At 39.2% G+C, this 16,041-nt stretch overlaps 1 protein-coding gene across 1 annotated transcript; it reads left to right on the forward strand.

Annotated features, from left to right (window-relative positions):
* Positions 1 to 3,755: 3,755 nt before the first annotated feature.
* LOC120728590 (alcohol dehydrogenase 1-like) lies at positions 3,756 to 10,348 on the forward strand. Its single transcript, XM_040023609.1, has 9 exons — positions 3,756 to 3,944; positions 4,873 to 4,974; positions 5,153 to 5,294; positions 5,632 to 5,719; positions 5,842 to 6,061; positions 8,649 to 8,909; positions 9,068 to 9,200; positions 9,927 to 10,065; positions 10,154 to 10,348. Exons 1-9 carry the CDS (start codon positions 3,906 to 3,908, stop codon positions 10,185 to 10,187), a joined length of 1,158 nt encoding a protein of 385 aa, XP_039879543.1. The 5' UTR covers positions 3,756 to 3,905; the 3' UTR covers positions 10,188 to 10,348.
* The last annotated feature ends 5,693 nt before the right edge of the window (positions 10,349 to 16,041 follow it).

Raw genomic sequence — 16,041 nt, forward strand, 5'->3', positions numbered from 1 at the left:
TCCTGCATGAAAATCGTGTTTTTCTTGAAGGATGCAGACTTCTTCCTGTACCACTGCTTGAAGAAGGTGTCTTCCAGAAACTGGCAGTAGGACGGAGTTGAGCTTGACTCCATCCTCAACCCGAAAAGGCCCCACAAGCTCATCTTTGATGATACCAGCCCAAACCAGTACTCCACCTCCACCTTGCTGACGTCTGAGTCGGACTGGAGCTCTCTGCCCTTTACCAATCCAGCCACGGGCCCATCCATCTGGCCCATCAAGACTCACTCTCATTTCATCAGTCCATAAAACCTTAGAAAAACCAGTCTTGAGATATTTCTTGGCCCAGTCTTGACGTTTAAGCTTGTGTGTCTTGTTCAGTGGTGGTCGTCTTTCAGCCTTTCTTACCTTGGCCATGTCTCTGAGTATTGCACACCTTGTGCTTTTGGGCACTCCAGTGATGTTGCAGCTCTGAAATATGGCCAAACTGGTGGCAAGTGACATCTTGGCAGCTGCACGCTTGACTTTTCTCAGTTCATGGGCAGTTATTTTGCGCCTTGGTTTTTCCACACGCTTCTTGCGACCCTGTTGACTATTTTGAATGAAACGCTTGATTGTTTGATGATCACGCTTCAGAAGCTTTGCAATTTTGAGACTGCTGCATCCCTCTGCAAGATATCTCACTATTTTTGACTTTTCTGAGCCTGTCAAGTCCTTCTTTTGACCCATTTTGCCAAAGGAAAGGATGTTGCCTAATAATTATGCACACCTGATATAGGGTGTTGATGTCATTAGACCACACCCCTTCTCATTACAGAGATGCACATCACCTAATATGCTTAATTGGTAGTAGGCTTTTGAGCCTATACAGCTTGGAGTAAGACAACATGCATGAAGAGGATGATGTGGACAAAATACTCATTTGCCTAATAATTCTGCACTCCGTGTATATGTATATGTATATGTATAGATCTGCAGCATCCGGTCCCGTACCAGCAGACTGAGAGACAGCTTCTTCCACCAGGCCATCAGACTGCTGAACACGTCATAGACACCTCAGCTTCACTACTGGAACTTTAACATTATGCACTCCATACTGTACAGTAATGCCACTGTTTTGCACATGTCTCAACTCTGTATATTTTTATATATTTTATTTATTGTTTACTCTATTTAATTTGTAAAATATGTGTACACACACACACACACACACACACACACACACACACACACACACACACGTAGAAAAATATTTAGTATACACATCCAGAAATGCATATACTATTATATATTGTACATATATTTATTAGTTTCAGATGTAGCCATTCTTGTATTTTGCTTGTTTACATTATTGTATTTTGCACAACTCTGTTGCTTGTGAAGCTCGCACACAAGAATTTCACTCACATGTGCTGTACCAATGTACCTGCACATGTGATGTGACAATAAAAGTGATTTGATTTGATATATATATATGTATGTGTGTATGTATGTATGTGTGTGTGTGTATGTGTGTATGTGTATATATATGTGTATGTGTGTATGTATATATGTGTGTATGTATATATATGTGTATGTGTGTGTGTGTGTATGTGTATATGTATATGTGTGTATATGTATATGTATATATGTGTATATATGTGTATATATGTGTGTATATATATGTATATATATGTATATATATGTATATAGGGTGCAACGATACACAAAATTCACGGTTCGGTTCGATACTTTGGTGTCACGGTTCGATATTTTTTCGATACAAAAAAATGTTCACGTCTTTTTAATTTGTCATTTATTAAAATTATAAATATCTATTTTAACTCAAAAGTACAGTTTTTAAATTTAACCCTAACCCTTGTGCGTGTTTTTTATTTTGACAGCGAATACGCACCTGTGGACCACTTATGTGCAGCCCTGGTTATTTAGCTCGTCATATTGCAGCCACAGAAATTCTTTTGTCCATGAAACCATAAAGCTGCACTTTCTTTTTGCCTTATAGTCTGATTTGTCATAACTTCTCCGTTTTGTGGTAAGCTTTTCTTTGGCTGTCACTTCTTCACCCTGACCTGTCTTATTTGGCTCAGCAGAACTAAAATATATATCCTGCTGCTTTTACACACACACTCACATAAGCTCAGCGATTCTCTGCGCGATCAACCTCTCACATGTTTAAGCTGCGGGAGATTTCACTTGTCATGTTTGCATAGTAAGCTAACAATTAATAAGACGATGTCAGAGGAATTGGTGCACAAATTATCATCACTCACAGATCAGTACTGTCGCTCTCTATACACAGTTCGCGCGATTGCAAAGTGAAAGCAAAAAAACAAGCGCAAATTCAAACACGATTTCAATATGTCACATATTGACAGTGGCTCACCCAATGACATAATTACCCAGCTACATTTCTGAAAGAATGCAAAAGCATTGACATATATTTTTCCTTCCTACAATAGCCCGACAGGCAGGGCAGAGATAGCCCCGGGACGTTGGGCTAGCGATATTGCGAGCCCTGTATCTGATTGAGGAATCACTCATCTTTGGAAAAGAGAGTTTATTACAGAGAAATGTCTCTTTCCAAAATAAAAGCTATACTATCCGCTTCTTCTGGGCTATATTCTCAGCAGCATATTAAACATATCAGGTCCCCATAAGGAGAATCATGTGCTAACAGCTGTCTAAATGACTCGGCTAAAGTTTGTAGCATGCGTGCTTGTTGTTTTTGTCTTTGCACTAGGATGATGTCGGCATAAATGTGCAGTCATATTCGTTGTGTTCCCACTAGTGCTTTCAGGTTAATCTCATTGAAATAACCTTAACGCCACAACACGGCAAATCTCCGTTAACGAGCTACCACCGATCGCCCCGTGCATGGGGCTAGACGGCCAACACGTTAACGAGCTAACTGCGCTAACACACTAGCTCCCACCCATGTAATTGAGCATTGCATGGCACATCCAACATACTGTTTTACTTTAGTCCATGACTCGCTTACCTTCAGGGTCATACGTCACATGAAAACCAAAATAATTCCAAACGCCAGATCTGAATGAGGGTGGGGGAGGTCCACTTCTGTCTCGCTAGCTTGCCCTGCGCTCTTCCTTCTGACCATGCTGTCTGTGTTGAGTGCTCAGTGAATCTGCGTTCGACTACTCCGCCTAGGCTGCACTCTCGAGCCTAGGCGGAGTAGTCAAATGCAGATTCACTGAGCGCTCAACACAGACAGCATCGTCAGAAGGAAAGTTGATAAAATAAATTACAAATTTTGTATTGTTCTTTTTTTTTATCCCCTTTGGTTTTCTTTCTTTCTCTCCCTCTCTTTCTTTCATTCTTTCCCCCTGTCCTATCCCACAGTCATGTCTGTCCCGTTTGCAACTGAAAATAAAATAAATTCATAATTATAATAAAGGTCAATCAAATGGACCAATATGATGATCCACTTGGTAAAATAAATCCTCTTGGCATCTTTCTTGGCCTCAAGACAACAATTCTGATGGCTATAGATCCAAACGGGACACATAAAAAAAAAAAAAAAAAATTAATTTTTTTTTTTTTTTTAATTGTATTGTTCGATACATATGCGTACCGAACCGAAAGCACTGTATCGAACGGTTCAATATCGATACGAATATCGTTGCACCCCTAATATATATGTGTGTGTATATATATGTATATGTATATGTATATGTGTGTATATATATGTGTGTATATAACCATTTATTTTACACAGAATCTGCTGTCTTTATGCACTTAAGTGGAAAATGTAGGCAATATTGATGCAAGGTTAAAGTCCTTGACCACCTGAATGTCTCTATGACCGGTATTATCTAAACCTTGAGTGCAGAGCTTTTTTTCCCCCTTCCCGCTCTCTTGTCCTTCAGCTGCAGTCCTCCCTCGCTCCTCGTCTTCACATCAACTCGTGGATGTTATTCTTGGCAACAACCATGGCTACAGCTGGAAAGGTAAGTTTAATTTAACATGAGTTATTTGGCATTATGTGCATTCAACATGTGTTGTCTTCATGCATTTCTCCCTGTATTTTTCCCATTTTTTTAGTTGTAACCTTGCTTTAAATATGTGAAAACACAAGAAATATTTCAAGCTGATTTTCTTTTCTACCAGGATTACCAGTTGCTCAGGCTTAAATTCCTCTTTTCCTGTGTGTCTGTGTTTCCCGTTTGCCCCAGTTACATAGCACATGTCCCTGGCTCAGCACACAGCTTAAACATATTCGGCCGCTTTCTGTTGGTTGGTTTAAAAAAAAGCAGTAAAGGAAAGCCAATGTTTACTAAGCCCACACAAACCATACTTATTGCTGTAGTTTAAAAAGAAATGTATCAACTGAAGAAAACCAAATAAGATTAAAAGAATACAGCAGTAATAAATCTTATGTTTGCCTGGTAACTCTTGTATGGACTTTGAACTGCTGATCATTGCTCCACTGATGTACTTTTATCTTTTCTACTGAAGCATACATAGGCAAGGAATGAAAGCCTTTCAGGCTTAACAGCTAATTTGACACTTAAATATCCCTCTCTGAGTGCAACGGCATTTATAACTAAGGATGGAAACATAATATAAACGTTCCATTATGTTACAGTACTTTCTAATATAGCTGTGTAGCTGTAGCACACACACAACACACACAAGTGCTGTGTGTGTGTGTGTGTGTGTGTGTGTGTGTGTGTGTGTGTGTGTGTGTGTGTGTGTGTGGTCGTTCTCTTGACTTCATAGCACTCGAAAAGACTTATCTTGTGGCAGGTTCATGTGAATGCACTTCAGATTATAGGTTGTCACACTTCAGATGACAATATTAAATTAAAGAATTTCAGGAAGTGTTTGTAGCATTGTAGCATATGTCACACTTAATTTTTTGTCACTGCCTTTTAGGTCATCAAGTGCAAGGCAGCAGTGGCCTGGGAGCCCAACAAGCCCGTAGTGATTGAGGAGATTGAGGTCGCCCCACCTCAAGCCAATGAGGTTCGCATCAAGGTAAGAGATGTCCACCTTCAAGACACACACATATCTGTGTTTGTTTTATAACAATTTTATAACTTTTTTTGTCCTTGTGTTAAAAACAACTTGCTCGATGCAGTTTGGAAGGTCCGTTTAATGAAAGGTTGGATAGCATGTCAGTGTTTACAGTCTTTAATGATTAGCTTTTGTGCAGATTGTGGCAACATCGGTGTGCCACACAGACCTGTACCATCTTTTCGAGAGTATGCATAAAGATGGCTTCCCAACTGTCCTCGGCCACGAGGGAGCCGGCATCGTTGAGAGCGTGGGGCCTGGAGTTACGGAATTTCAGCCAGGTCAGTTTTGAATTCCTAAGAGTCCTATCAGTTTCATGTGTTTACAGCCAAGACAGTACATGTCTGCTTAATGGGATGGGAAAAAATACAGTAACCAGTAAGTCTTGTTTTACGATCTAAATGTTTGCAGTTTCTCTTTTGGCAGCTTTGTACAACTAAATGTTTAAAGCTGTTGGATCTTGTGGTCCAGGCCACTCAATCATAATACTTAGCAGTAAATTAAGTAGATATTCTCCATCGACTGAGGTCACGCAGCTCAACAATAACAGCATCAGCAAAGCCTCTAAAAAGAAGCATGGGAAATATTCTGTTTGGTTTCACTGTTGTTTTCTTTCAGGAGACAAGGTGATTCCTCTTTTCCTCTCTCAGTGTAAAGAATGCCACTTATGTAAGAATCCCAGGACCAACCAGTGTGAGGTAGCATGGTGAGCACTCATCTCCTGTGATCCATTTTATCTTCAGTTTTGTTCATAGGCTGTTAGAGCATTAGACACGTGCCTTTAAAAAAAAAATTGTTTTTAATTTTAGCATAAATTCTCTTGTTCAGGACCAGGATTAATCAGGCCATCATGGCTGGAGTGGAATCCAGGTTTACCTGTAAAGGGAAGAGGGTGCTGCAGTTTATGGGGACCAGCACCTTCTCTGAGTACACTGTGATCAATCAGACAGCTGTGGCTAAGATTGATCCTGCTGCTCCTCTGGACAAAGTCTGTCTTCTTGGATGTGGGATCTGCACTGGATATGGGGCAGCTGTTAATACCGCTAAGGTTTGTAATTTGGGCTGTGGGAATTGGAAATGCTCTTGTTCTCTCTTTCAGAGAAGTATTAAGGCGTTCATACATAATTTTTCCAGATTTTGGAAGTGAACCCTGCAGTTGTTGCTGCTTAAATCTTTTAAGTGTGTCTGTAGACGCCCTATGACATATCAGGGCACTTTAAACCAATCTGGGAAGAGCAGAAGCAGAAGTTTTGAGTGTTTGCTGGTCTGGAGGATTCAGGTGTACATTAGCAAAATGCCAAAATCTTGACTGGAGCGAATGTCACCCTACAGAAACTGGAAAAAAAAAACAAAAAACCCAGGCACTGCATCTCAGATTCTACAGACCGCAGATAGCATGTTACAGTTGAGGCCAAAATTATTAATTTCAATATGAAAATGACCATTAATTAAAAACAAGTGTTTTTTCATAGTGTGTCCGTTTCCAATATAACAATGTTCACTAAGTTTAATTAGGATATTTTATTGTTACACCGAGTTGAAAGGGCAAAAATGAGACATCCAAAATTATTAGCCATAATTTCTCAGTACTGTACGCTTTCTGAGGCACAACTGACAACAATCTCTTAGAGTAGGTCTTTACTTGGTTGTCTCCATTCCTCCATTGCAAATTGTTCTAGCTTGCATGGTTTCCAAGCATGGACATTCACTTTGAGCACTTGCCACAGATTCTTAATAGGATTGAGGTCTGTGCGGGCCACTCCAGGATCTTGGTTTTAGTATCCTTGAGGAACTGTTGGACTAATTTCAATGTATGTTTGGGGTCATTGTCTTGTTGCAAGACAAGCTGATGCTGATTGAATGTCGTTAGGAAGCCAATTGGTTGCACAGGTGTGATTTCAAAGCTGATTGGTTAATTACTGTAGGTGTGTTTTGAAAGCAAACATTCACATGAGGCTAATATTTTAACCACCCCTTATTTTTTACACTATATGGTAAAAAGTAAGCCTAAAATATATTTTATATTACAAAATGTATCAGAAGCTACCAAATAGCACTGGTGAATTTTTAATTATATCAAGTTTTATCAATGCTGCAAACATTGGGAAGAAGTTTAGATAAATGTGCCTTAATTCCTGGAGGGGCTAATAATTTTGGCCTCAACTATAAATGCTAAACTTTATGACAGCACAATTTAAAAAAAAAAAAAAAAAAAAAAAAAAAAAAGACTCAATAAGTGGAGCTTGTTTCGAGAATTTGGCAGTAGAAAGACTTTTCTCTCTAAAAAGAACAAGGAAGTTATCTGGAACAATGTCCTTCAGACAAACAAGGCCACGAGATTTTTTTTTTTTTTATCTATAATACAAAGCACCACGCCTCGTATCTCAACCTCATGTCTCCGCTATGATGTCTGGACATGACGTTGTGATCTGTAGTGAGAGTAGGAAACAAGTGAGAGTGAGCTTGTAGTGGTGGAGGCACTTTCTGGGGAGAAGATGAATAAATATCAACAGAACCAAGACAGAATACATGTGTGTGGATGAGAGAGAGAGACAGGTGGAAAGGTGAGGTTGTGAAGAATAGAGATTGTAAAGGTACAGGTGTTGGGTCTGCGCTTCAGACCAGCTAGTTCAGAGACTCATCACCCCGGAAGAAAGCAAGACGACGATGGAACCATTTTTTTACTTGTTAGCAACGGAGGCCGGTTGGAACCAGGCTCTTGGAGCTGAACGCTGCTCACCTGTTTCCTAGCCAACTTCAAAGAAACAGCCTTCCCTTGCAGCTTTTTATTCAGTGAATACAAGCACCACCCATATGGTCACAAAAGGTTAGAACACTGTGTGTGTGTACATGACTTCCTGCCACACAATATATGCTTACAACTGTTTAACCACATTTCCTAGTTATCCAAAGGTCATCTCCCCACACCCGTATACGGTTTAACTTTAATGGTTCACCATATGCAAGCATAGGTGAGCTCCTAAATGGCCGGGGGTGGACATTCCTCAGAAGATAAGGAAACCAGAATCTCACATGGAATGTGCCTGCAGTTAAACAGCTACAGCTAATTACCTCCCCCAGCACCACAGATGTGTAGGGGAGGAACAGAAGAATATCTAACCATGCAGTTATCAAGAGATTTTTGTTTTTAAGGCACGGTTTACAAATTTAAGTAAAACAATGGAAACATTTAACAATTTCAATCTAACAACAGGTGTTTAAATGCTTGGAATAAATATTCAAATGTATGGTTAGAGACACTGTAATTTGATTGTATATACAATGACAATAAATGCTTTCATTCATCCAAAGCAGCAGACAAGAGAGGAGAAGAAGGGTGGAGTTAACGAGAACAGTGTCGGAGGAAAAAGTTGAAATAATTTGTGTGCTTGGTGGTACTGAGTCCTTTTCAGTTCAATTCAATTTTATTTATATAGCCCCAAATCACAACAATAAATTGAGCCATTTTTGACTTAAAACTAAAATCTTTTCAATAGAAATTCTCATCAAGATTGAAATGCTTTGGCAAGAGTTACCACTCATTAGAAGATACAGAATATGTCCATTCATTATGTTTCTATATATTAGAACTTTACTATACCCAGCACAAAGTGACTAAGTCTCTCATCTTGTAGGTTGAGCCGGGCTCCACCTGTGCCGTGTTTGGTCTGGGAGCTGTGGGTTTGGCTGCAGTCATGGGCTGCAAGGCTGCAGGGGCCAAAAGGATTATCGCCGTTGACGTCAATCCAGACAAGTTTGAGAAGGCCAAAGTGTTTGGAGCCACCGACTTTGTGAATCCCAAAGATCACGATAAACCTATCCATGAAGTGCTCACTAAAATGACCAATGGAGGCGTGGACTACTCATTGGAATGTGTTGGGAATGTGCAAGTCATGGTAGGGAGATTTAATCTAATGTGGTTTAAGAACATGGAGCATGAAATAAAGTTAACCAAGCATACTTTTTTTTTTCCTTAGCATTTAAAATGTAATAATTGATTTTAATCATTGAAGAAGCCCTTTGATCTACTGACTCTGTGCTCTTTTCCATCTAGCGCAGTGCCCTGGAGTCTTCAGCCCAAGGTTGGGGTGTCAGTGTGATTGTTGGATGGACAGACTTGCATGACATAGTTATTCGACCGGCTCACCTCATCTCTGGACGTACGTGGAAGGGCTCCATGTTTGGAGGTGAGATCAGTCTATTTTACATCCTGTGAGGCTGTGGGAGTATGTGGGTGTGGTGTGGTGTTGCTCTCTTTCTCTCTTTCTCTCTCTGCCCTCGCTCCAGGATACAGCTGCTGCTCATTCCCTCATTCAGCACCTGGACCCAGTCAGCAATTAACTCTCAGACCGTATATAGGGTTAGAGAAGAAGCGTGTGGGGTGGGTTTTCTCTTTGTCGTTGCAGTGATTGTCAGGGAATGGAGAGGTGCCATAGTGTGCTTGTCCTTGGTGCAGTTTGTAGTTGTGGGAGCAGTGGGGAGGTTTACTGCTTTCAGTGAGTAGTGTGGGCTCCAGCAGCAGTAAGGTGTGTGCTGCTACAAGTGATTAGGGTGGGCCTGTGGGCTTTAGAAGTGCATTATTCTTTGGTGCTTGTTTGTTCTTCCACCTTCTTAAGACACATAAGACTGAGTTGTGACCTTTGTCTTTTTTGCAACGCTGCTTTATTAATAAGAACAATCTCTTTGACTTGGGATTGTTCATAATAAGAACTTAATATTCACCACACTGCTTTGTTTGGCTTCCTTCTCGTTCTTTCCTGGTCCTGTTTCTACTGTTCCCCACACCTACCCCTAGACCTTAGACTGTTACGTCCCCACAAATAACTATTATCACGGAGTGATGAATCCCAAGTAAAGGAGCTTTAAGTTTACATGTTCTAAAATGTGGATCTTATTTTAATCTTGTGATTCAGGATTTAAGAGTAAGGACGGCGTCTCCAAGATGGTTAAAGACTACCTGGACAAGAAGTTGAAAGTGGACGAGTTTATTAGTCAGAACATGACTTTGGATCAAGCCAATGATGCCATTGAACTCATGAAGAACTGCAAATGGTAGATTTGCCTTTCACAGCTGAAGAAAAACACAAAAGTTATTATTTGCTAAAGTGAAACTCAGTTTTTTTTCTCTTTCTTTCCACAGCATCCGGGCGGTCATGAGTGTTTCCCCACCATAAGACCACTGTGCTGCTTCCAGCAACATTAAATCCAGTAGTGTATCACTACAATCAGTTTAAATAGTTCAGTGAATTCCTCTGTGGACGTTCATATGAATTCATATGAGCAAAAATTAAAAAAGCAACTGTGTTTATGGATAAATAAAATGGCATGAAACAGATTGGTCTGTGAGACTCCTGCTTTTTCTTGTTTTATTGGTTTTTATGTCATTAAAGTCTGTGTGAAGTGTGTCTAGCTAAGATTTACACAGTGCAGCCTAATAATATAAATGTTTGCTTTACTTGGCAGGCTGTGTTGTAATTATTCTGCTAGGATTGATACCATGATTTGTCCCCTAGCAGTCCTGCTGGTTTCTTGTAGAATTTGTGATAAGAGAGAGGATACTGCAGCAATTCCTGTCGATTCAAATGACAAAGCCAGCATACATATGCCTACCTCTACAACTTGGCTCATACAAGAACTACAGGTTAGATCTTTATGCTAAGCAACAATGAAATCTTAAATGAATGAATAAAGTCACTGTGTCTGCTCAACACCAGAAGGAGTTTGCTGGTATCCACACTTTAAGAAATATTGTTTCTCCCTTGCTCCTCCTGATCACTTCTCTGCCTTCCTGTTAGCAGGTCTGCCCAACCACTCTCACTGGCCTTGAAATCTACCTACCACCCACCACCTTGTAATATAGCCATTACAAGATAAAGCACCTGATGCAATAAAAATCTTTGGTTCTGCCTTTCATGTGTACTTTGACACATTCACGAGATAGCGACATATACCAGCCAGCTAAGAACTGCTACAGACTGGACGCACACATAGGCAGCACTCCAACAGCAGAACAATGTCAAGGCTCCCTGTCCAGCAGGAAAGTCCTGGAAACACTGCTTTAAAAAAAAAACTCCAGATCCAGCCTTGAAACTATGCAAATCCCAATCTAAACAAGCATCCACTTGTTGCACTGGAAAAACACACATCTACCTAATCCATAACCAGAGATAGGAAGCCACAGTATCCACTGCACATTATTAGGCAGGTAGTTAATTTAAGTAAGTAGTTAAAGAATACCACTCATTTGCTGCACTTTCTTCAGACTATTTTGGTAATGGTGTTTTTCAGCTGCTTTCCTAAACTTCTCTGTGTTTCTGCTCAATTAAGCAAAACGTCTGTTGCAGTCTGGTGTTGACAATAGCAGCTTTTATCAGGTCTGACTTGTCACTCTGATCGCTTGTTTTCAATTTATTTCAGTTATGAAGCCCAGAATTGTCAGAAAACAAACTGCAAACTTTCCTGCATCGTTTCAAACATTTCAAAAGGCTCGGTGGCAAGTGAAATAAGATCTTACCAACTAACTGATCTGGTCTAACTCTAACTGCAGACACAGTGAAGTTTCAGAAAATCTTTCTCTAGCTCTGTAAGGTGATAGACACAAGACTGTTTCATTTTGAAGTAAATATGAAATGAACAGTTGCAGGTTTCCAATCTGGCTGTCTGCACTGCTAGGGTGGATATACTCATATTAGTTAAAGCGAACATCAGTGCAGTTCAAAGGCTCCAGAAAGTTTAAAAAAATAAAAAAAAATATTAAAATACAACTAGTATTGTCAACCTAACAATCATTAAGGATTAAACCTCTCTTGCATCTTAAGAAAGGAGCAAAACAACCCAAGTAAATCTTTGTTGTTCAAAGTTGAACCACAACTCTGTAACCCTAAACCTGTAAAACATTTACCAGGACCTCAACAAAGAGAGACTGGCCCAATTCCAATACAGCCCCTACACCCCCTCACTATGCACTTTCACTCAGTTTGCACAGTAGTACAAGGGTTCACCACAGATAAGCTGATAGGTGAACCACTGTTTTGCACATTATTGATTATATCTCAACAACATTAAAGCATGGGGTGGTTTTCCAATTAAAATGAGTATCATGTACAAAACTAACCAAAGGAATTTCTTCCCTTTGTAATATGTTAAAACTTCAGATTAGTTTAATCATTCTTAGACACTTTTGGTACATGAGGATAAAAATCTATTTGAACAAATGTAGCGAACCTTATTAAGGCAGGCAGCTGTGGGTGAAAGCTTCGCAAATTATGCAGCTGAACAGATTTTACATGTGACAGCGGTCAAAATTTTCATGTGCATTTCAGAGACATGTTAACACTTATGCCTACAAGAAGCTATATCAGCTAAATGGGCAATACCAAAGGTGTACTCACTGTTTCCACAAAAGAATATTTTTAGAAATTAAACATTTGATATTTTTTTTCCTGTCAAACAAATATTTGGAAAGTCTCATTTTATCCGCCTTAATCAGCAGGGACTCTTTCAAAGAGGATCAAGAATTAAGTGATAAGCAATTTGGAATCAACAGACCTGTGAGAGTTGGCCTCTAGAGGGCAGCCAAATATCAACCAGCCTGTTGAGCTGAAAGCTGATTCTGTGTTTGCTAAAGAACTCTTTGGTATTTTTAGCGCTTAATTAATGTTGCTTTGCTTAATGTTGCTTACAGTGTTTATCAGATAACCATGAAAAACACAGCCATAATTTTCATGCCCCTCACTTACCCTGACCCTGCAGGCTGAGGGGTTGCCCTTGGCTGTGTTCGGCCTTGGGGCACCAGGCCTCGCAGGGATCATGGGCTCCTACATAACTCACCATATGAAAAAAATTATGTCATTTTAATGTCTTTCTTTCAATGAACTGATAGCATTAAATATAATAGTTGCAAAAAGCAATTTGCTGAATTCCAGTCCTACTGGGGTCCTACTGCCCAGGGTGTCACATGCAAAAAGTGACTTAAAAACACAGATCATGACTGCAAAGAGACACAAAGATGATACATAAAGGGGTTAAACTGTCACAAGAAGAAACAGGATGACTCGCCCAAGGTGCATCATAACTGTAAAGAGATGTAAAACAACTACAGAGACCCAAAAAACATGCAAAACAACCACAAAGAGAGAGATCACAATGCAAAGGGACAACAAAATGATGCGAAGAAGAAATGCAGAACAGCAGCCAGTTTTTCCTGGTTCAGAATTGGAATTTGTGGATTGACTATTCACATAAGCATGACATATCTATGCACAGTGAAGGCAGTGAGACTTTGTTACCTCGCTGGACAGAAATCTGTGCAATTCTACTTCATTTCAGGATATTTGATGAAGAAAAATGGCTATGATGGTCACTGAATGAAACCAAATTTAACATTAGGAGCATACAAAATAAGGCCTAGCTCCCTGTTTACTGTGCACGGTTATTAAACAATCTTACAAGTCTGTTTTATTTGAGGAATTCACAGTCAAGACAGCGCTTTGATCGGCATCCTCCCCCCCGAAGGAACACATACGAACGTATACACAGAGAGAATATTGTGAGAGAGAAAAACAGAGGAATCAAACCCAGATTATTCAGAAGTATTCTTTGATCTCATCTGAATGAATAATAAGGTGATACATGATTCTTGTTTCTTTTCTTTCTTTCTTTTTTTTTAGAAACAGCACGGACATGGAAGCCTGTTGAAGTTGGAGAAAAGTGTGTTGAAAACACTGCAGATTAACTTGAGACTGTTTAAATGATTGCACAATATATCTTTCCTCCCAACATGTGGTTTCGGTTTTCTGTGTAGATTTCACCAGTGGATCAAAAATCTGTCATTCCCCAAATGTTGACTGGAGATTTATTACACATGCACAAGTGTTGTTGGAAACTAAACCAAACAATACTTGAAGCATTTGAATATTCTGATAATGAATGACTTTCAGGAAGAGATCAGATTTGCACTGTCTGATTCAAACTTGCAAATCAAAACCCAGTTCCACATAAATGTACCAGCAAACACAAGAGACGCGGCCCGTTATTCTGGTTATTTGTTATTTAGAAAGGAGGCTGTGTGAGAGCTGAAAAATGAGCAACTCTGAAATAATGGGTGTCTCCCAGGGCTCAGTCATGGGCCCACAACTTTTGAATCTGTTTATAAATGATTTTCCTACTGGTGGGAGAGAGGCTTCTCAATTTAAAAAATCAAAACAAAGAAAAAAAAAACACCTGCTATTTGAAAGACCAATTTCATAGTTTTTATTTTTAAAAAGGGAGAATTTTTAAGTTCTTAGGCATAATCTAAGACCTAAAATTTAACCCTCTAAAGAAGATTAATAGAGGAATTAATGCAGGACCGTTGTACTATATTTGACAAGAAATTAAATCTGGTTTCTCTGATCTCAGTATGACTTTTACAGCCTTTTTTTTTTTTTTTTTTTTATCACTGCAGGTCTTTAGAACAGGAAATTATGATTATAACAATATGAATTTCACAGTAGTCATTCTTGCAACCACAGTATTTTCTTGTCTCCTGTGTTGTTGAAAAGTCATCGCTCTCAGCACTCGTAGGTGTAATAGAATTTTTAATAGTTCTGTGTAGTTGCAATATCTTGCATTTACTGTACATTGTATCAACTTTTAAATATTTAATTAGTTTTACTTTTTATACAGTTTATATCATCTAGCTTTTACATTGATATATTAGGTGAGCATCTATAAAAAATATTTTTCCCCCTGGCACTTCTAAAGTATTCTGATTCTGCGTTGAATCTAAAACGCTGGTACATCGTAGCTGCAAACCCTTTTGAAACCCGACATTACACATCAGCACTGACGCAGCTGCACAGGTATAAATACTGAAAATGGAGATGGTCACTTTCTTAGGCTCTACAAAGAGTCAATGCAGAGGTTTAATTAAGTGTACACAGATACACATAGTTTAAGTAGATGTCAGTGACAACTTTAACCTTATGACATCAGAATATGTCATTTTTGTTTTCATTAAACTCTGCTCCTGTATGTAGGCACTCGTGAAACAAAGATACACATCAAATATTGCTTACATTTCTTTTTCCAAAGTATAGGGTCAGGATTATGACCTATATATTTAGAGGATTAAACTAAGATGGGCATTCCTCAGGGTTCATCCGTTTGATTGACCTTCTTGGCCTCCGTAAGCCCGACTTCATTCTCGAGTGATGCCCATCAGTAACTAATGTGATCATGCCGTTCAGAAATAGAGTTTTCTGTGTGCTTTTACATTTCCACTCAGGCAGGTTAGTTATTTATGTATCCCTCGTCCCAATCTTTCATATTGTATCTACACACAATCACACACTTCACACCCTCATGCAATCAGACTGTGAAAATAATGGCTAAAAAGCCTGTCTGATGGGATCACTGTCACATCCTGAATAGATGGGAGTCTACTTTGAAAGGTTCAGTAATTTTTCTCCCTCAAAGGCAGAAGGTATATCTGGAATATTCCAGATATATCCAGAGGTATTTGAACATTTAAGTTTTCTCTGTAAAAGGCTGTGAACTGTCAAATATTACTGAATGAAATCAAATTAACAGAAAAAAAATCTTTCCAATGAAGAAGGGCTGGCTCAAAGCAAACCAGAGGTGTAGCCATTTTTATCTGGTTTGTTTTTATACAAACGCAGTACTGTCAGGTAAATATCTCCACCTGTGTGGTATGTGCATTTATGGTAATGAGTTGAAATGATGTCACGACCATACACCGTACCTGGGTGTTTCTCCTGCACAACAGTTGGTCTGCATGCAGTCAAAATCAATAAATCCCTGTCAGCCTATTAAAGAAATCTATTCATTTTCTTGTTATTTCTGACCATTTGCTTAACAAAATGAGCATTACACCTTAGTAAATTATATCCAAATTAAGAGGAATCCTGCTGATTTTCCATTTGGCTCTGGCTGAAAAACCTTTTCTGCTGCTGGAATAATCAGTTTTAAACCAAGCCGCATTTTCTCCATCAAAGAAATTAAAAAGATTAAAGCTCCGTCCCAACT

This window comes from Simochromis diagramma, unplaced genomic scaffold (assembly GCF_900408965.1).
Source record: "Simochromis diagramma unplaced genomic scaffold, fSimDia1.1 OVJJ01000303.1, whole genome shotgun sequence".
NCBI lineage: Eukaryota > Metazoa > Chordata > Actinopteri > Cichliformes > Cichlidae > Simochromis > Simochromis diagramma.

What these genes read in the sequence shown, in the direction of transcription:
- LOC120728590 (XM_040023609.1), top strand. Translation starts at nt 3,906, where the DNA reads ATGTTATTCTTGGCAACAACCATGGCTACAGCTGGAAAG. An exon ending in CAGCTGTTAATACCGCTAAG is followed by an intron (nt 6,062 to 8,648) that starts GTTTGTAATTTG and finishes CTCATCTTGTAG; the next exon opens with GTTGAGCCGGGCTCCACCTG. An exon ending in GAAGGGCTCCATGTTTGGAG is followed by an intron (nt 9,201 to 9,926) that starts GTGAGATCAGTC and finishes CTTGTGATTCAG; the next exon opens with GATTTAAGAGTAAGGACGGC.